At 34.8% G+C, this 21,005-nt stretch overlaps 1 protein-coding gene across 1 annotated transcript in view; it reads right to left on the bottom strand.

Annotated features, from left to right (window-relative positions):
• Positions 1-16,036, bottom strand: part of EPHA6 (EPH receptor A6) — an 884,686-nt gene extending 868,650 nt beyond the window's left edge. The window contains exon 1 of the mRNA XM_069471955.1: positions 15,655-16,036. Coding sequence (XP_069328056.1) covers positions 15,655-16,036 — 382 coding nt within the window. The remainder of the gene's footprint in view (positions 1-15,654) is intronic.
• Between the last annotated feature and the right edge of the window lie 4,969 nt (positions 16,037-21,005).

Genomic DNA, 21,005 nt, shown 5'->3' with positions numbered 1-21,005 from the left:
TATTGTAAGCCACTGTTGAAATTGTGAACAAAATATAAGAACTCAAATTTCACATACAATATTTCTTTCAAATATATTCCCATTTCTTGTACAAGATACTCATAAACATTTAATATAGGATTTCAATCTTCAAATCAGAATGTTGAAAAGAACAAAGTGACAACAGGGAGCAAATGCTGTATCTATCTTCACTTGAGGTAAAGAAAATAGCTCTTATACTGCCTTTGGTTGCTATATTCGTAAAGAAGAAACACTCATTAATTGTTGAATACCAAAATGTTTTAAAATTATCAGTAAATCCCAAGAACAGGAGGGCAAGCAAATAACCACACCTCTTTTCTTCTGAGTACTTATGAAGAACACACACTGCTCCTAATGCAGCTATTTCTGATATAGTTTTATTGGAAAGCAGCATCATATTGTGGCTAGATCACAGATTTTTGACAGGAACTAAACTGCCTGGAGTTCAAATCCTGACTTGCTTCTGCTTATGTGACCCCTATAGCAAGAACCTACTCTCTATGCATCAGTGTCTTCATCTGCAAAATGAGACGGTTGTATTTAGTTGTATTTCTTTCCCTCTGTACTACCTGGGGTTATTTTTTTCCCTTTATAAGTTTCTAAATATAAAACCAATGATCATCCTCCACTCTTGTCAAATTAAAAAAAAAAAAAAAAACTTCTATAACTTTTAAGCAAAAGTATTCTTGATAAAAAGATGACCCTTATCAGCCCAAGATAAATTGTGAGGTGCTTGTTTTGCCTTCCACAGTGTGCTCTCTTCAACAACCATTATAGAGTTGGGCTGAAACAGCTTCCAACCTTTGAAACACAGCCAATAAATATAATCTGAGTCTGGAGCTTTGTTTATGGGATTATGTAGGGATCTATTTCCTGTCCCTAGTGAGCCCAACTAGTTTGTATAAGTCACTATATAAGTTATCTATACACTATGTGTGTGTGTGTGTGTGTGTGTGTGTATGCACACACTTTTTTTTTTTTTTTTACAATTTCTCTAGATCTGGAGGTGTAGACGTTCAAAAACAGAAACTCATTTGTCAGTGAGAGCATGTGATCAAAATCCTCTGCTTACTAAAAATCAGAAAGGATGTAAAGTCAGCTCTAGGTTGCATATCAGGCAGCAAGGACAGCCTAGGATTGGTGACAGTCACTGCAAAATGTTTTAGGAAACTCAGTATGATGAAGCCATGGAGGTGATGGGGAATAGGACAGTGTGGATAATTCAGGAAAATGGAGATGGAGACAGACAAAGCCTAACTTCTTCACTTTTGCTAAAGTACGCTCCCATTTTCACTTTGACTGGAAATGGTTAAATCTCTGATTTCAGGGCTCATTTCCAGGAGCAAAGGACAGGTGGACAAGCCAATCTATGGATTCATAAAAATAAAGGTGAAGCTAGTGTGCTTGAAGCATATGAAACAGGATTCCATATTATTAAGGTTACTACTTTTCTTTATTATCCCTAAAATCCACCTTTGATACATTTGATCTGGGTTTCCTAATAAGAGAATTAGCATACATAGTAGACACATAGGTAGTTTTCTTTCTTTTTTTTAAATTTCTTTACCCTCTGTAAATTTTCTGTGGGAATGCTGTCATGTTAGTAGATCCATGTTATTTCCTCTGACAAAATTAGGAATTCATTTTAGGATGAGGTGGGAAAAGAATTCCTGATCCAGCTGCTGTTCTGAACAGTCTATGTACAAGAAGAGGAAAGAGTTTTTGTAGAACCCCACTTAGCTGAGCTCTGATAGCTTCAGAAATTTTTTCCTTTCTTTCTTTTCTTTTTCTTTGGGGCTGGGGGATATGATCAATCGATCTTTTTTCCTCAGAGATTTTTTTCCTATTTTTTAGGTTCTTATTTTTCCAGAGTATAACAGACTGATGAAATTTTCAAAGTGAAAATGGTGGGGGGAGGGGAGGAGTTAACATCCTGTACACAAAAACAACCTCAAATGGAACAGTAAGAACAATAATCCTCATTTTAAATTGTCTTCATGGCCACTCTAAAGTAGTCCCTGAAACCCCATCAGACTGTTCCTCTTCCCAGCCATATTTCCTTGATCTCCGTCACCTCTCTCATGTTCTCTCTTAGTAGCAAAACAAATTTATCCACTTCTCATATGGAGGAATTTGGGACCCCTGTTGATGCACATTCGCTCATTTAAGAAATTTTTTCTAATAAAGGAAGTTATCTTGGTAATATTTTCCTATTTTGAGGCATTTACTTTGATTTCAATTCTTCAGTTTTATAAATAAGGCTGAGATGAAAATCCTTGTATATAAATCTTCGCCTGTCTTTTCCTTGTCATTTCTCTTGAATTTAAATTCATAAAAGTGGAATTAATGGATTCAAGTTATGAACATTTTTCAACATTCTGCTTAATTGCTTTCTAGAACACTTTATATCTTCAAAAGAAATGTTTGCCATCAGGGCATCCTCTGAGGCATGATATATTAACCTGAAGCCACCACATCCACCACTTATATAGAAAATACAGTTAAATAGGATGGGAAAAGGTTCTCTCCATATTTTCAATAACTCAGAAGATTAACTGATAAATACACATCACTCCATAAAATTGTAAACTACTCCAAAAATATTAAGTGTTGAGGAATGCAAGATGGTAAAGGAAACTTCCTTCCTTTCCACATGAAGAGTCATCCTAAGTTCTTACTCAAATTGTCAGCCCTCTTTCAACTACTTTCTAGCTTTTTCCACTCAAGGAGAAATTTCTTAGATATGGACAATATTAGAAGACATCTAAGGAGACATCTCTGTTATGTGTTTGGGGCTTCATGATCATTTCACACCTGCAGTAAAGCCAGATGCACCTGCTTTGGGGTCAGCCTCATTCAGTGTAATAAATGCCCCTCCTAGACCGGAGCCTTTCTCTCCCCCTCTCTTCCACCTAAAACTAAACAGGTGGCAGCCATTCTTGTGCATACAGATATTAGATAAGTGGATTTGGGTTAATTTAAGTTTAAATTGGAAGGCAAATATTCTCACTTAAGAGTAAATTCCAGGCTGGGCATGGTGGCTCACGCCTATAATCCTAGCACTCTGGGAAGCCAAGGCGGGCGGATTCTGTGAGCTCAGGAGTTCGAGACCAGCCCTGAGCAAGAGTGAGACCCCCCGTCTCTACTAAAAATAGAAAGAAATTAGCTGTACAAATAAAAATATATAGAAAAAATTAGTTGGGCATGGTGGCACATGCCTGTAGTCCCAGCTACTCGGGAGGCTGAGGCAGGAGGATCTCTTGAGCCCAGGAGTTTGAGGTTGCCGCGAGCTAGGCTGATGCCATGGCACTCTAGCCTGGGCAACAGAGTGAAACTCTGTCTCAAAAAAAAAAAAGAAAAGTAAATTCCATAAGTGACCTTTTATCATGGAGTTTATCACTAGTATACAAAGTACGTATACAGTGATTGGAAAACAAGTATTTTATTTCACAGTTGCCTATTGATCAAAGTGTGCATGAATCTTCAGAAGCAAATCTCAAAAGGGAAATAGTGATGAATGAAAAAAATTGAGGGCTGAAGCCCATCTTAGTTTTGAAACTATAATAAACATAATTTAAAGACAACTTAGATAATAACATGACATACATAAGTAGCATATAAAGAACTTAGACCTAACAAAAGCATAAACTGTGATCATTCCAAATTAAGAACAGCTAACAGAGATAAATGAAAAATAGCAAACTCGTATAAAATATTCCCTATCTTTGCATACAAGTTTACATTTTAAATCAGAAGTTGAGAGCAACTACACTAAACAGTATAATCTTGGGCTTGGACAATAAATAGATCATCGACAAATATATTAAATATAAAATCAGTGTTTTTTTCTTAGTTTTACATGTACCATTCAAGTCTCCTGGATTCTGGTGCAATATGAAAAGCAGAACCTCCAACCCAGCTAGTGGTGCATTCGGACAATGGGATCCATATCACAGTGAGTGTTGTGTGTGTGTTGTGGGGTATATATAAAATATAACCTTTTAGAATTAAGGTATGAAAACTCTGAAAATATCTCCAATTCCATAATGTCTAGTTTACATCAGATTCTGACAGCCTAAGTAAATAATCTACTATCACAAAATACTTTAAAGACTTATGATGTATATACCCTGGCATAGAATTAAAATAACTTTTATGACATAGCAATAAATACCCATATTCATGGTATTGAATAATGATTAAAGGAGGAAATATATTAATATAACCTTATGAAAATATGTATTTTCATAATTTAGAAATAATGCCTGCACTTAGGTGTCATCATAACAAAACAAGATGCAAGCAAAGTGACGAATTATCTATCAGCTTTGTCAGCAGATTTATAATTTTTTTGAACTAATTATTTAAAATATACCAGTTTTATCAAGATCTATAATTATTTTGGAAATTATTTCCCAAACTATATTATTTATATGGGGGAGGGTCATAAAATGCTGGATTTAAAATAGGAGTATTATTATAATATAGAAACTACATTGATGGCTTTCACTGCTTTTTGACATTCTGAATGTACAAATCTAAATGTCAACAGCTAATCATGGGTAATCTGCTATTGATTTTTCTCTGTTTAAAAATACCAAGTTCTGGCAGCAATTTCTACCTCTATGTGCTTCTCAAATACAAAAATACAGGCTCTACCAAACAGTAATTTAACTAATTTCTAAAGATAAATATTAAAGAATAACAGAAATTCCAAAGTTCTGAAACACTGCTAAAAACAAATATTTAATATAGTTAGGAAAGGGAAAAATTACAATAAAACAAGAATTTAACATAAGAGATGGTAAGTAACCCCAGGCATTGAAGAAACATTTTAAATAGCATATAATATAAACCATACAAGTATTGTCAATTTTATATTCATCTAAAGGTAAAACAATCAACAGATAAAGCCACAAAGAATCTATTAAAATTTAGATTTGTATTGTTTTTAAAGGTATCCTATCATTAAATGTAATATTTTTAAAGAGTAAGATAAAATTTTTATTGAAAAAGCAAAGTAATAACACAAGTTCTATGCTTAATGTAAAATATCATTTGCTTGGATATTTATTTTTATCTTTATATGCAGAATGAGTTTTAATCTTTAAATGCAGAAAAACTAATTCAAAGTTGCTGGTCTCTAGGAGTCACTGATCATAATTCTTACTATTTTCATATAATCATGATTATAAATTCTGATAAATTTCAATTCATTTCCCAAGTGTAACTCAAGCTTTTCAAGTTATCAAGCTTATTTGTTTGTAAAATTTATATTATTTCCCTTCATTTTATATTTTCTATATTATAGTGCAATTTCAGGCACACCTCCTCAATTTTATAACATTGTCCTTCGGCAGCGTGTGGCAGATCTTATTTCATTTCCAGGAGTCAAACAAAGTCATAGCTAACATAAGATTATGAACAATATATTGAATGAGTATATATTCTTAGTATCTCCATACATTAATTCCTAGATCCTGAAAAACAGTACTTTTCATCTCTGTAAACAATAATTCATAATTGGAAACTCATCTACAGAGCAGATAAATACATAATATTTTGATATATATTACTCATTATTGTTTTAATTATTTAGTGACATAAAAAGAGGTTCATTAGCTAAACCTTAAGCTCTCAGAACTTGGGGCAGTAGCTTGTCTTTGTACTTTCTGTGCCTAGCACAGTGAAGAAACATATTAATAGTAGGTATCAAAATATTTAATTTAAAATTTGGATGAATATATACTTATTGTATAACTAGTTTGAGAATTCTAGAAAAATATTTATGAGCAAAGCATAGAGATTAAAAACTGAAGATTTTATACCTGAGGAATAAAGTAAAACTGAACAAACAAAACTCCCAAAGGTAACTATAGATATATTGCAATGAAGACGTATTTGAGGAACTTATAATGCAAACACGTCAAACATTTTATCTGATTTTAAGGCTTTGTAGCATTTTTAGAAAAAAAAATATATAACTTAGCTTTAATAAACCTATTAAAACTTTAGAATACTAGGCTTTAAAATAGATTCTTTTTTTTTACATTTTATTTATTTTTTTGTTTCAGCATATTGTGGGGGTGCAAAAGTTTATGTTCTTAAATATTAATTCCACATTTCTGGTTAATAAGGTTCTTGAAAAATCTAAAAAATATTGCATCCATAAATAGATTTCTGGCCATAAACTAGTGAATAGTATAAAGATTCACACATGTGTAATTTTTATTAAACAAACTAGCAGACTGTTATTTTAATAACTTGGGTGAACTACATCTTTCTAATCTATAAAGTGAAGTTATTATACTATAAGACTATAAGACAATAAGTATTGTACTGTAAGTACCTTTTTGCTGTGATATAGCATCATAAAAGTAACAATAAAATTGGAACATGTTAATATGTACTTATTTTTAAACCATGTTAAGCAAGATGTTATACCAACAGCATGCACTTTTAAAGTTTTCTGTTTCCTTCTAGATAAAAATTAAGATCTCTTTCTGACCATTCCCTCATTAAATTGATCATATAAAATAAAAAGGTGAATATGACTATTTCCAAATGCACATCCACAATATAACTTTGGCCAAAATCTTAAGTTGCTGCCTTGAGTTACAATGAAATAATATAACAAAATAAAGAAAGATTTTACTCAGGGTCCTTGGAAACAGACCAACAAAAACCAACATAAATAAAGGTTCTTGAGAAAAATTGAAAAAAAAAATAAATAAATAAAAAGGTGACAGTGAAATTTCTTTATTAAATGTTTTAGTATTCTAAAATTTCCTGGGTATTCTAGTCTTTGTTTTGTTGTTGTTGTTGTTGTTGTTGTTGTTGTTGAGGCTTTATGCTGATTGCTAACAAGTAGACCAATACATAGATTTCATTTTATTTAAAAAATTGATACACATCTTATGATTTTGTGCAATGGAATCTGTTCACTCAGCTATTTCTCATCACACTTAACGTCAACTACTAGTTATTTTCACTTGCATTCACAAGATAAATATTATTTTAGTATACTTTAACTCCAGAGGAAAGGTGGAAAGAATTTTCAATGTTTAAAAGAAAGTTTTAGCTATGATTGTTTGTCATCAATGAACACTTCTATACTTGCAGAGATCAAGGGACATAGACTGTTGTTGAACATATATAACCAGGAATCATCCTTAATTAGCAGGCTCATTTTAAAAATAATACCATGATTCAGCTTTTTTTCTACCTTTATTTTTCTTTAATCTTTGATATGTTTATATATATTTAGCTACTGCATTATATTTAAAAATCAATTTCAGTTGTGTGAGATATAAATTCTTGGAATAACTTATTTATTGTCTCCATATAATTAAATTTCTAATTACACATTTAATTTCAGTTACATTTAGCAATAATAAATTAAAGAGTCATAGCAATATAAAGAGCAATATGTCTCTCTATAAAAGTAAAAATTAAGGTGCCATTAAGACATAATTCAACTCAAATTTGGTGGCAATCATTTCAACTATTCTTAGATAATTCTTAAGTGGAATACACATTAACACAATGCCTTTTTATTTCCTAGTACACAAAATATTTCTCTTTATTAACTTGCTGAAAATACACCTAATTATAATTATCATAGGTAGGTAAATTTCTATTTATTTTTTTAAATCATGGGTATTTTTATATTAAAAGCAAATGCTTTTTATTATTCTAGACGTTATACTTTGTGTATTATCTAAGAATGTGTTTCCCTTTGCAATGCTCATGCACCACAAAATACAAGTACCATGATATAGTACAGTCACATGAAAGAACACATACTCTACTGTTATTAGTAAATTCACATAATAAATTATATATACAAACATTTATGTATAGTGCTCACTTTATATTAGGTCCAGATATCCACAAATACACCTAACCTTATAAGAGCAAAATAATAGATTATGTATTTTTATCTCCTTGACATCCATTTTCTAAGGCAATGTCATCTCATATTTCCTACGATCAGAAAGTATGACTTTTATACCTGAAGTTATGAAATAAAACAGGAGTAAGAGCAATGAGTTTTCAATTATATCAACCAAGTACAGGTCACCAAATAGGCCAAAATCTGGAGGACTCAGCAGTGTCCTGGAAAAGCAGCTGAATACATTTTTCAGGACATGGACTTGAAAACTCACATTTTCATCCCAATTATTTTCTCAAAGCTCAGTTAAAACATACAGTTGCTGCTATTTGAAATTGGAAACTTAACATCTTCAACATGAAATGTAGTTTTTAATAATTAACCTACAAAAATAAACACAACAAAATAGTCCAGTCTAATATACTTTGAATAAAAGCTCAACTCACATGTCAGTCCGTGGAAATCTATTAATTGTGCAAAATATTTATTTTTTTGTACACATGAATGTTTGTAAAATGCATATTTATGCATTTCCTTTTGTGTAATTAGATAGAACATTTACTGATCCATAAAATTAACATTAGAAGATTCTTGTGAAGCAATTTACAAATAAAACATATAAAAATATGGATAGCAATTCTTCACTCCCTTTCCTTTCTCCCATGAAATCTCATTTACCGTAAAATTCTTTATCTTATAAAAATCAAGTAAGTAAATGAAAAGTAAATATCAATTACTTAAAAGTTTGCAATTTCAACAGAGCAAACTGAGATCCTAGAGGGCAGACACCCTGTATAACAGTCTTCATGTAGCATCAATACCTAGTATAATGCCTGGTATTTAATACGTGGTTGCTGAGTGACTTATTTTCTTAACATAGAGATAAAATTAAATAAGAGATACTATTTCCAAATAAATGATACATAGTTTATATTATGAGGGTTAATTAATATTGGTATATATTATTATATAACAAATATGTTTTTAAAGCTTTTCTACTTGATTATAAATTCAGTTTTGAGAAAAACAAATTTTCCTGCCAGATCTGGAAACAGACTGGAAACTCTTCACAGGATCTTATGTTCTTGGAGGGAAAGTTCTCCTTGAACTTTATATATGGCAAGTACACTGCCTAACATATATAGCAGGCCTTTAATTGCTATCTGTTTAAAAAATGAATCATATAGTTTTAGAATATTTACAATTGAAAACTGAAACTGTATATCCCATAAGTCATATTGTTTATTGAAAGGGAATAACTATAAAAATAGTATTTTGCAGAACATTCTAAAGCACTAAGATTTAGAATGTAAGATTTACCACATTTGAGTATATATTTAAACATATTTAGGAATGTTTAAATGAAGTGTCTCCAGAATATGAATTTTGTAAATGTATACTAAGAATAGAGGAGTGTTGTTTAAGGTAGAAATTTTTATGCTTATCTATATTTAACAATTATTTTCATATATTATTAAAAAGCAACTAAAATAATGGGTAATTAACTGGTCAGAGAAAATTTTAATTTGCATGAAATTTACTGTTGTTTAGTGAAAAGAGTAAGTTTCTTCCCTTATCCGTGTCCTCAATAATATAATTTATTCTGTCTTCAAGAATATCATATTTCCTAAAATTTCATTTTCTAGGTCTTGCTGAAGGTTTGTTTTTGTTCATTTAAACAAAATACAGAGAGAAGAGAAGCATAATGGCAAATATATGAAAACATATCTATTTTTTATCCAGTTTCACTTAGAATTTTGATTTTCAATAACAGTAGTTTGATCCTAACAGAGATGAATAAAACTGGTACATATGCCAAACCCTCAAATATTGCTCTCCACTAGATAAAAACTAGGCTCTGTTTGGCTGAGTATCTGGCCTTGTGAGGATTTTCCTACCTACTTGTGTCATCATCACTATGACAAAAATAACTAAATATGGAAAGTTATATCAGAAATGCACCAAGCTTTATTTGTTGATCCAATATGAGTTTACATTATGTCCAATGCTTAGAAATAGCAAAATTGTCCTATCAAGATTGTTTTAAATCTAGTCAGTTTGAACTGAATAAAGTGGGAAATGGGCCTCTCCCCCTTGTTATATATTTTTGCTATACACCATCCCCCGCTCCCTTGTCAATTATCAGTATTTATATATCAAGATCATTTTAAGGGGGAATAATAGAAAATTCATTTAGGGTTTTTTCATTTATTTCTCTGTAAGCACAAGATGGTTTCATTAATTCTACCTCCAAAATATATTTCAAATCTATCTTCTCTCCATCTCCACTGCCACCACTCTAGGACAAGCCACCATAACCCTTCTCCTGGACAACTGCAACAAACTCTACTCTTGCCATCTTTCAATTGGCTTTTTGCTCACTAGCCATAGTACTCCTAAAATGTAAATTGGTTCATTTTACTCAGTTGGTCAAAATCTCCCAATAGCTTCATGTTTTACCTGAAATAATATAAAAACTGAGCTCCTTAACCATTGATCATTTTCTACTCTGTAGAATCTGGTTTCTGACAATCTTTCAGATCTCCCTTTCTGCAACTGACCTCCTTGCTCAGTAAGTTCTGTTCCAGTCACACTGAACTCAGTTTTTCAAATGTGCCAAGCTCCTTTCTCTTCAAGACCATTGCTCAGGCAGTTCCCAATGCCTATAATGCACTTCCTCCCACTCTGTAAAATCAGCTCTTTTTTATCCCTGAGAATGAGGCTTAAATGTCCTCTCCACAGACAAGCCTTTCCAACTGTCCCATCTAAAACAGCATGTCTCTCTTATTGTTCTCTCTCTCAGAGCATTTTTCCTTCCTCCATAGAATTCCTAAAATCTTTATTGTTTTTTTTCCATACCCAAATTCCATGAGGGCATAGAACATGCCTGCCTTATCTTTTTTATTCATCATCTAAATTTTAGATTCTAGAAAACAATACTCAATAAAATGAGGCAAGAGCAGAAGTAATATATTTTCACTTTTTTTAAAGAAATAATGCCAGTATGACGAAATTGTAAGTTGAATAGAAAGATGTAAATGTATAAGCAATTTAATCCTTCTGTATGAGTTTAGTTTGATTACATGATTGACAATGTACAAAGTCAACCTATTTTAATCACTTAACTATATATATTAATCTCCAAAAAATGTTGAGTCAAGGGTACAAAATCTTCATTTCCACTACTGTTTGCATTTGGTTGAGGTACAGTGTAAAGTAGGATCTATTCTTTAACCATTTGGGACAAATGGAGAATATAGTCAGAAATATTTGTGTTTGTGGGGGGGGCGGTGGACATTGAGATCGTATGATACAGAAAGAGGTCTGGTAGAGGAAAATACAGGAAATCTATGATGCCTTTTGTACGTAAGTAGTTTACACTAGGAATGATTAGTGAAGAAACAAAATGAAAGGCTTTCAACTCCAATATTTTTCTAACATTTACTTGTAATATAAAAGTAACACAAAAGTAAAAATATGTAATTTAATGATTAATTTCTCTTGTACTATTGAATATATATTTTTCCTCTTAGAGAATTCACATAAAAGTGTTTTATTCACATACACTATATTAGCTTTTACTATATTCTTCTAAGTTACTTCTGGATTGAATAAGAGATCCTTAATGAACATTGTATAATTTTTGTGCAAGAAAAAGTTTTTAGATATAGTCTTATCCCAAACCCAGAACAAACAACATGTAAATAGTCACTACTGGATCTGCATAAAAATGATATTTTATCTTTCTACTTTGGGTGATAATCATTATGACTAATTATACAATGACTTATTTCATCTTATAAATGTACAATAAAATTATATTCTAAGTTGTATTTATACTTATGTCTAATAAGAAGGCATGTGATAACAATCTCTTACATTTTTACAACTATGAATAGTTTATCCCTGAAAACTAATTATATCTAATTGAAGAGTCTTTCAGAAATATTCTCTGTAAATAATCCAATTTTCCTAATTTAACAGAATTTTTAATATTTTCAGTAAAGTTCATTCTTAGATATTCTTATAAAAATCCCAATTTTTCCATTTCTATAAATATGAGAATAATATTCAATCTTACAGTTTTTGAACAATACTCACAGAAGTTCAACTAATTTGGGGCCAGGAATTTGGTTAAGCAATTATTTTTCTGCTTAGATATGTTTACTTGTATTTACCTACAATTCAGTGGATTTTGCAGTCAATTCACTCAAATTAATAAATTCAGTGAAACCAACACTATTGTTTTGCTTGTGTATTTTATATGTCAGTGAATTACATGGGTAGGAAATTGATTCACACAGTATTGGTAGTAAAATAAGTTGACTACTCGTGTACCCATACAGTATTTTACCTTAATTAGTTGAGTATGCTATCGCATTATTTTTTTTTAAATGAGCCACACCCTGAGAGATGCATCAACTCATTTAGGCTATAAAGTACTATCTGCTGTAATATTTGAATAATTGGACCCCTGGTGGCTACTAGCCACTGTAATTAATATACATTGTATGGTTAACTTATACATGAAGCAAGATGGTGTTTTATTAATATATTCATCTATGTGTATGGCACAGAAATGAAAAGTTATATATCATGAGGAGATAAAATAGTGTTTTAAATAAAAATTATCAACACCCAATTAATACTGTGGTTTTCAATATAGGGCAAATTTATGGAATATGAGCAAGACTTGAACACAATTCATGTTTTCACTTACTTAATCAGATAAAGTGATCTAGGAAGCACCTTTACTGTCTGATCAATTCAAGGAGGTTTGTGTAATAGGAAGAGAGAGTCAAATTGATTTATTTTGCCTTTATAGTGCACAGCTTCACAGCCAGTTAAAAGATCAGAGAAGAGATTCTCTCTATATGCAAGTTACTCTTAGTAGCATGTTCAAATACTGAAGTACTTCACTTTTTTGTCATTGTCATCATTTTACCTTGCCTACATACAGAAAACAGGCAGTTGGATTGGGGGGAGGTGTGAGGAGAGTGAATCCATTCTTTTCAGACATAAAGTATTTTATAAAATTTGGTAAAAATAGATACATAACATTAAAATTTTACTTTGTAAATGTTCCTAATCAAGAAGGAAAGTTATATAAAAATGGAATTTTACCCTCTATAAAATAACATTTCAAAAATAAAACATTAATTCCATTAGTCCTTAAAGTGAAAAAATTACTAGGAAAATAAAGTTCTCTAAACTAAACATAAATAATATTACCAATATTTATTTTATGTGTATGAAAATCAAATTTATATTTTACATTAATTTTTCCATATTGTATACATATGGTAATTCTATAATGTCCCATGTTTAAAAACTGATAAGCTATTTTTATGTAATCTATTTATGAAACTAAAAATTTTAAAAAATCTCTAAAATGTTCATTAGAGTAACATTTAGAAGGTTGGCATTTATTATCCATTAGTGTGATGATTTCAGTATTTGGAAGTTATCTCAATTTTATCAGGAAAAATTTGTGATCACTACGATTTTAGGCAGTAAAAAGCATTTTATAAATAATCATTTGTGTCTGATGAAAAAGTCTGATCACACTTTGTCTATAATCTTCTTTTGAAGAACTATGCCAAATTTTATCCAATTTAACCTTTACCTACTATCCTACCCAAGTGTATTTTTATGCACAGCCTATATTTTTAATGTATTAATACAAATTCAAAATAAGAGTTTTAGTAGACAATCTATAATGCTCCTATTTAACTGATAGGAAAACTAGGTAATACTTATTCACTAAGTTAAGCTAATTAATAAAAACAAATTACATATGGTTGGCATATATTTTAAGTAAAACCTCTTTAAATAGTATGAGGAAGTCATTAGGTAAGCAAATAAAATTACCACAAGAGGTTACTAAAGAACACTATGCACTTAAATTTAATGTGATTATCTGAAAGGTCATACTTTAACAGGACAAGTTTTGGTAGAATGGTACTATAGTCATTCTGAGATTCAGATATGTGTTTTATGTATGTTACTATCTCCAGGGCCTAGGGTGGTCACTGATGTATCACAGGTACTTAAATAAATGTTGTTTTAGGAAAATTATTGAATAACTGTTGTAAACTTCTAGTAAACTTCTTTAGTATACCTAAGTACTAATATAAAGTACAGTATAAATGTCTGACTTTCCAATTATTAAAAATTATTTTCTCTCTCTAAAATAAAAAAGGTCAAGTAAATAATTACATATTTTTTAACAATCTTCTATTTTCAAAGAGATAAAGTAACTACTTCTTTGATATTTAATATTAATAGTCCTTGAAAACAAATGAGGGATGTGGTGTGAAGGGATACACCACCACAACAGAGTGTGGCACTATAACTAGCACTTATTAGATGACATATCTTCAAAGTCATGAGGGTTATAGCTGGTTACCAAAATCACCTATCCATTTGTGATTGCACTCTGTCAGGCAAAAAAAAAAAAAAAATAGCAATAATTAGGAAAACATGCCAATAGTAACAACTGTATACATGAGAACTGAATATTGATTCTGAATACTTACATTTCTAAAAAAATGGTCATACGTTTATGACAAAAAAAAGGCTATCTTGTTTACTTGCCTTCTCTTAACCTTCTCCCTCACACAAAAAGTGCACACTTTCAAGCCATGTGACCTCCATTTTTATAGCTGCAAATTATTCTGAGACCCTGGAACATATTCCTTATATGTTAAATGGTAACTGTAATTGACCACACTGTTTTATATCTGAAGTCTTTAAAACAGTGTGCGATAACAGGTGACATATTGGTGGTCCTCACAGTGCCAGTATCAGCATCAAGCCAGGTACATGCTGGAAAACTTTTATGGTTGTTCGATGTTCAGTCTAAGTGTATTTAGAATATGAAGGTGATATTTTTGTAGATCTTTACTCATAGCAGAAATTCAATCAGATATGTTTAATAAAAATTGTTTGACTAGAAGGAAAGAAAATGCTCAGATACTCTAAGTGCTGTCCAGCACCTTTCACACACTATTCACTTTCCCTCTACCACTTTATCCACGGAAACAAAGTCCTCCAAGAAATCTGTCAGTGACTTGACTTTTTGAGTATGATATTCACAACTTGGAAATTTACCCTTAATGCTTATCTACTCATTGCCTGCAAGAAAGAGAAACCACAACGCAGATCTGTGGGCATCTGGTCTAGGAATAATTTAGAACAAGTCTACAGCCAGTGGCTTGGATGATAGACGGAGTACAAGAGCTGAGGCTGGGCGAGGGTGGCATAGAGCTACTAGAGGCGAAAGGCTGATAATTGGTCACAGGGTACACCGGGAGCAATCTGCCTTTCAAGAAGGCATGTGGAAGAATCCACACGTTACCCTGGTATGAGCGACCGCCAAGAGCCAGAAGTCTCCATTAAGTCTGTGCCACAGTGCCTAACCTCCAGTGGAGACAGCGCAGCGGGGAGCGGTCCCACGGCCGCCAGCGGTGAGACCCAAGTACTGCTGATGCTCACGCAATCCTTTAAAGACATTTGGAAGCAAAAAGGATCTTGGCTATGGTAGCTCCTGGGGTGGCCAGCCCTGGGAGGTGTAGACAAGGCTTTCTGGGGAGGGGACACCCTCTACCCCCTCATGTAGCAAGCCTGGGAGAAGCTGACCCCAAGGGGAAGTTCCCTGCAGGAGGCGACCAGTGCCTCTGGTTCTCAAAGCACCCTCCACCTCCCTGCCCCTCCCGCTTCTCCGGCCCGTCCCTTACCTTGGTTGTTGGAGACGTGACTGCAGTCGCCTGGCCAAGCTGTCAGCAGAGGCAAGAAGAAACCAAATTGCAAAAGAAATTCCCGGACTTCGCAGCCCCCCATGGCTCTCCCTGGCTCTCTTCTCCTCCTCCTTAAAGATAAGTGGCAGCAGTGCAGGTAGGTGTTATGGATAGAGTGGAGGTCCTTGCCCACGTCTTCTTCCTCCTCCTCTTCCTCCTCCACCCGGCCCGCAGGGGGTGTCCCGGGGCGCCCCCCGCGTGAGGTCCCGGGGGCAGGGCACGAGGGTCCAGGCTGCCCAGGTGCAAGTGCAGCTGCTTCGGAGGAAGACGCTGCCTGCGGTGCCGGGGAGCTCCTGGAGGCTGGAGGCGAGCGGAATTGCATCCACCACAGTGTCCCGCTCGCGCGAGGACTATTCACTTGGGCCCGAGAGAGCGCGCGCGCAGGAGCGAGCTCGGGCTGTGGTTTGGGGGAGGGGACCAAGGGGCGGGGGAGAGCGCCTCACGGCTGGGATCGGGGGGCGGGGAGGGACGGCCAGGTGGGGCGGATAGTTCGGACGGCCCGAGCGCCTCTCCGGACTGAAGTGGGCACTTGCAGAGCCAAAATCAGGGAAGGCGCAGCAGCTGTGGAGAGGCGTGGGGGTCACGGGAACTTTCCTCCGGCCGGTTCGAGGAGAGCTGAGCAAATGAGGCGGCTCCGTGGGGCTGCGAGTGGTCCGAGAGAGCCGCGGACTGAGCCCTCAGCCCCTTGCCTGAGTGGCGTTGGCAGGGGCTCGCACCGCGGACACCTCCAGTTCGGCCGCGTCTGAGCCGCGCCCCGGCGGTGACAGCCGCTTTCCCGGCATCTCTGAGGCCACGCTTAGTCCCCCAAGCGCTTAGCCCCCATGCCACGGTACCAGCGCCGACTGTTTTAAGAGAGGTCAGCTCCTGACTCCGCCTCCCCCGTACTTATCCACATATCCGCCGCTGCAGGGGGTGAGTGCTGGGCACAGCGCTCCCGTCCCGGGGAGAGCTTGGCGGCGGCGGTCAGCCCGACCGATCCACAGCGCGGGTCGCCCAAACTTGCCCACCAAGGCGAGCGCCTCAGCTTTGTGGCCGTCTCCGCTGCTTTGAGTCTCAGGAAAGCGAAGGGAGGGAGCAAGCAGCAGAGGGGAGTCATATCAGGCTAGAAACCGGCGGGTGCCCGGCACCCGGGTTCGCCGAGGTCTTCGCGTCGCCATGTGGCGGTGACTTCGCGGTGGAGGTCACGAGCATTGTCACAGCCGTGGCGCTGGGATTCTGTGGACCCCGAGCGCCCGCGGCGTGGTGGCGTCGGGCCGCGAGCTGCAAGCAGTCGAAGGGTCGAGTGGCGCGTGGCCACATCCAAAGCAGTGCCGAGTGCGCTCGCTGTGGGCGGACGGCTCTCCCCGCGCGAGCCGCCCCCTCGCGGCACCCACTCCCTCCCAGCGCTCGGGTCTGTCGGAAGACGCGGTGCTGGCTACTTGGTGGGACTCCACGGCCCCCGCCCCGGGGCCAGGTGAAGGGGTCTCGGCGTCCGCGGTCCCCACGACCTCGTCCCGCGGCCTCGGCGGGTGCAGAGGGCAGGGACAGAGCCCGGAGCGCTGCAGAGCTCGGTGAAGCCCTGCGCTCCCTCGGCCTGGCAGCCAAGCTCGGATGCTGCCAGTTCGGCGCTAGAGGGGGTTAGTCGACAACAAAAATTCCTCCACTGCTAGCAGGTGGAGATGGGTCATCAGACAGGAGTCCAAAGGAAGGAGCGATGCTCTCGGTCTAAACTTAAGCGTTTGTTAAGGGCGCGTCAAGGAAACCTTATCGCTGGGGTCGGGATTTCTGTAATACCATATTCGTTATTATTCTCAACATCATTTTCTTTCTTGAAGGGACCTGGACTCTCACAGTCGAATGAGGGTGAAAAACCCACTTCAAAACTCATCCGAATGTTTTGAAGAAATGTTGATGGCAACGGAGAAAAGTGGACCGAGAAGAGAAAGTCGCCGTATTTAAAAAAAAAAAAAAGAGAGAGAGAGAGAGAGAGAGAGAGAGAGTAGACGATATTTTCCATGTGGGCAGAGGCACAGGAGGGGAATGGCACCGTGGCAGGGATTGGGAGAGCAATAGATGAAGCAGCAGAGAGTCAGCGTTTGACGCTTACAGAGTTCTGAAAGTGAAAGGAGCCTCCCATTCGATGCGTTTCAGCGCTGCAATGTTTGTGTCATGTGCCACAGTTGAAGGGTTTACTTAATACCTTACAGTCAATTGGAAGGAAAGAGGAGAGCAGGAGATGCCCCACATTTACAATTCTGCTGCGTGGAGAAAAATGTGAACTGCAAGTGATTTCGGGAATGTGAGGTTTCCGATTGGTGACTGTACTTTCACACTCATTACAGATTCATACACTGCTTCTCTTAAAGGTGTCCACGCCAATTTGAAAACCACTTACAGAAAGATAACTGTGTGGAGTTTATATATCGGTACTTAAAAGAGCAAAATCTGACTTTGCTACTCATTTTACCACTCTCACTAATATTGACTGCCTCCATGAGCATTTGCAAACTCAGTTTACAGTTTACAAAACTCAGTTGTAAAATATAAAGATTCAAAATAATATCTTTCTTTTTATATACTGTCAAAATATATTTCTATGACCTTTTTGTAATTAAATTATCATTTTTATGTACTGACTTACAGCGAATAATTCTATGGTTTCATTAACAACTCACTGAAAGAAAAATTCTATTGAAGAAGGCATTCTTTATAAATGCCTAAACTATATTACTTACAGGTAAATAAGGAATGTATGATACAATTTTCTTAGAAATGTAAACTATGTGAATATATTTCTAGAGTTTTATTTTTTAAATTAGCTAGACTTGCAAGTAGATTTATTTAATGGAACATCACCAAAAGGAAGTTATTTCAAAATAATCCGTAGCATAAGAATATTTTAAAATTAAAGTTTAAAATCAAGTTCTGATGTTTTGCTTGAATGTTACATTTTAGGGGATATATTATAAATATAGAACACCAAGAATCTTCAGTTGTATTTAGACTAAAGAGAATGGTTCTAATGGAAAAGAGGCAGGAAGGAAGAAAAGAAGGCAAAAAAAAGAAAAAAAGGAATAAAGAAAAGCTAAGGCCCGTTTCTAGGACTCACACTTAGTTACAAATCATGGCACAATGTATGAAACATAAAGTGTTACATCAAAGTAACAATAGCAGCTTGATTAACCCGAATCTTTACCCCGCCCAAGTAAAATTCACGTATAATTCACAAGTTTTGTTTGCTTAAATAAGCCATAGTCAAGCTTGACATAATATCCTAATATATTTTTCTAACTTGGTCAGATAATTCATAATTGTATTCTGATTTTTTTAAGAAAAAATAATTACAATTTTTCTCAGTATTAAAACACTCTTCACATATTTAGATATATTTAGATATTGTCTATTGCATGTCCAAGAGATAATGACCTCTTAAGTAAAAACTCATCTTAAAAAAATGAAATTATCATGACCTTTGACTATAGCAAGATTCCATGAGTTTTACATTATTATTAATTTCAAAACATGATTTTAAAAGGAATTACCATAACCATTTGACCATTTCTGTGTTAAATATATGTATATATACACACATAAAATGTATATATGCAAATTATTTCTAAAATATTTTATTTAGCTCCTTTTGTGTGTTCAATTCTCTTCACTCAGGGAATAGTTAACAGTAAACTACTTTGTATGAGTAAAACTAACTTGTTTTATAAAGCTAGTGTTTTATTTAAAATATAGTCATGGTTATCTTATGTGAGCTAGAAGCAATTGCACTTAACAGAAATGTAGTTCCTTTTTTATTTTCTAGCCATGTTGATATATTTGCTGACATGTGACAGTTTCAAAATTATAAGCTACTCAATGAACCAGATGCAATATTCATGTAGATTTATCTGTGCTTGTCTGTTTGAATCATACCCATATTCAGAAAACCATTCATGTTTCATTTTTCAGAACTACATTGTTCACAAATCTTTTGATCTCTCAGATCATTGTTTTTCATGATATATATGGTCTGGATTCAGGTAAGAAATGATTAAATTTTTTGTTAAATAAAGGATGTATGACATCAAAAACTAGTCTGGTTTTATTTATAGTAGAAATAACAGTATTCACAAATACCATTTACTTTTTAAAATGATGGAAAGAGGAGAGACTTAGCCTGCAATTAATTCCTTTGAGAAAAAAAAAGAGGAGGATTATAATATTTAATACTCAGCATGTTTCAAGGCTTGAGAAAGTTTTAAGTATATTATTCTGGTAGAAGAGTAAATTAATCCATTTACAGCAGCAATTTGCATTCTCTAAGGTCAAGATAGAAGAAACATAAATAAAAAGAATGTTGATTCTCAAATATGTCAGAGCATCAGGTCTTAAAAGATTAGATTGGTACTTTGAAAAGGCCCAAATGCACAAATCTTTTTTGTTAGTATAAAATGTAAAGACATACTGCAGACGATAAATATTATTGCCATGCCATCAACTTTAAAAAAGAAATTAATTAAAAGATTGTATTGAATATGTTTTAGCATACAAACAGCTAAAGTAAAAAAAAAAAAAATCTTCAAAATCTAATATAGTTAATTTGAGGATCCTTGCTTTTAGAAAATATGTAATTAAGAGAAAACATACACATTGTTGCTTCAAACTTTCTACTTTAATATTAGGAGGCAATTAATATTTTTCTGAAAGAGGACATTCAAAACAAGTGCTAGGTAATTTACTTTGTTGTTAGCATATTAAATTTTAACACATTGCCACACTAGAAACAAATTTTTTTCCTTGGGGCCACAGTGTTTTATTATGAAAATAGAATAAAAACCTCAAAAACAAAACAATCCTCTCTAATTTATCAAACATTTGTTATTTTTTATTGTTTTCTGTGCGTGAGTTATATGCAACTTGAAAAATAGTTCTTGCAGCTCCCAAGATGAGACATGTGAGTTACATATGCTTCATGAGGCCTCAGGGCCTTATGTGTAAATTAAATACAATTCACATGGCAGTGAATGTGTTAAAAACTTTACAGAAGAAAAATGCAACTTGAAGTTGCATAATATGTAGTATGGTTGATTCTCCTATGATAACTACATTTTATTTTGTTGTATGTTATAGTAAAAGAAAAATATGTGTATATGTATCATATACCTATCATATTTATATCATGTATCTCTGTGTGTGTGTCTTTCAATGAAAACATTCTCTCTAATACTTTTCTAATTCAGTAGTCATTTACCAAGATTTTCACATGCATTTGTGCTGACCCCTATAGGGAAAGCACAAAGATTCTGAGGTACTGTTCAGAA

This window comes from Eulemur rufifrons, chromosome 7 (genome assembly GCF_041146395.1).
Source record: "Eulemur rufifrons isolate Redbay chromosome 7, OSU_ERuf_1, whole genome shotgun sequence".
In the NCBI taxonomy this organism is placed as follows: Eukaryota; Metazoa; Chordata; class Mammalia; order Primates; family Lemuridae; genus Eulemur; species Eulemur rufifrons.
The sequence above is the reverse complement of the archived record's forward strand: the minus strand, read 5'-3'. Positions and strand labels throughout refer to the sequence as shown.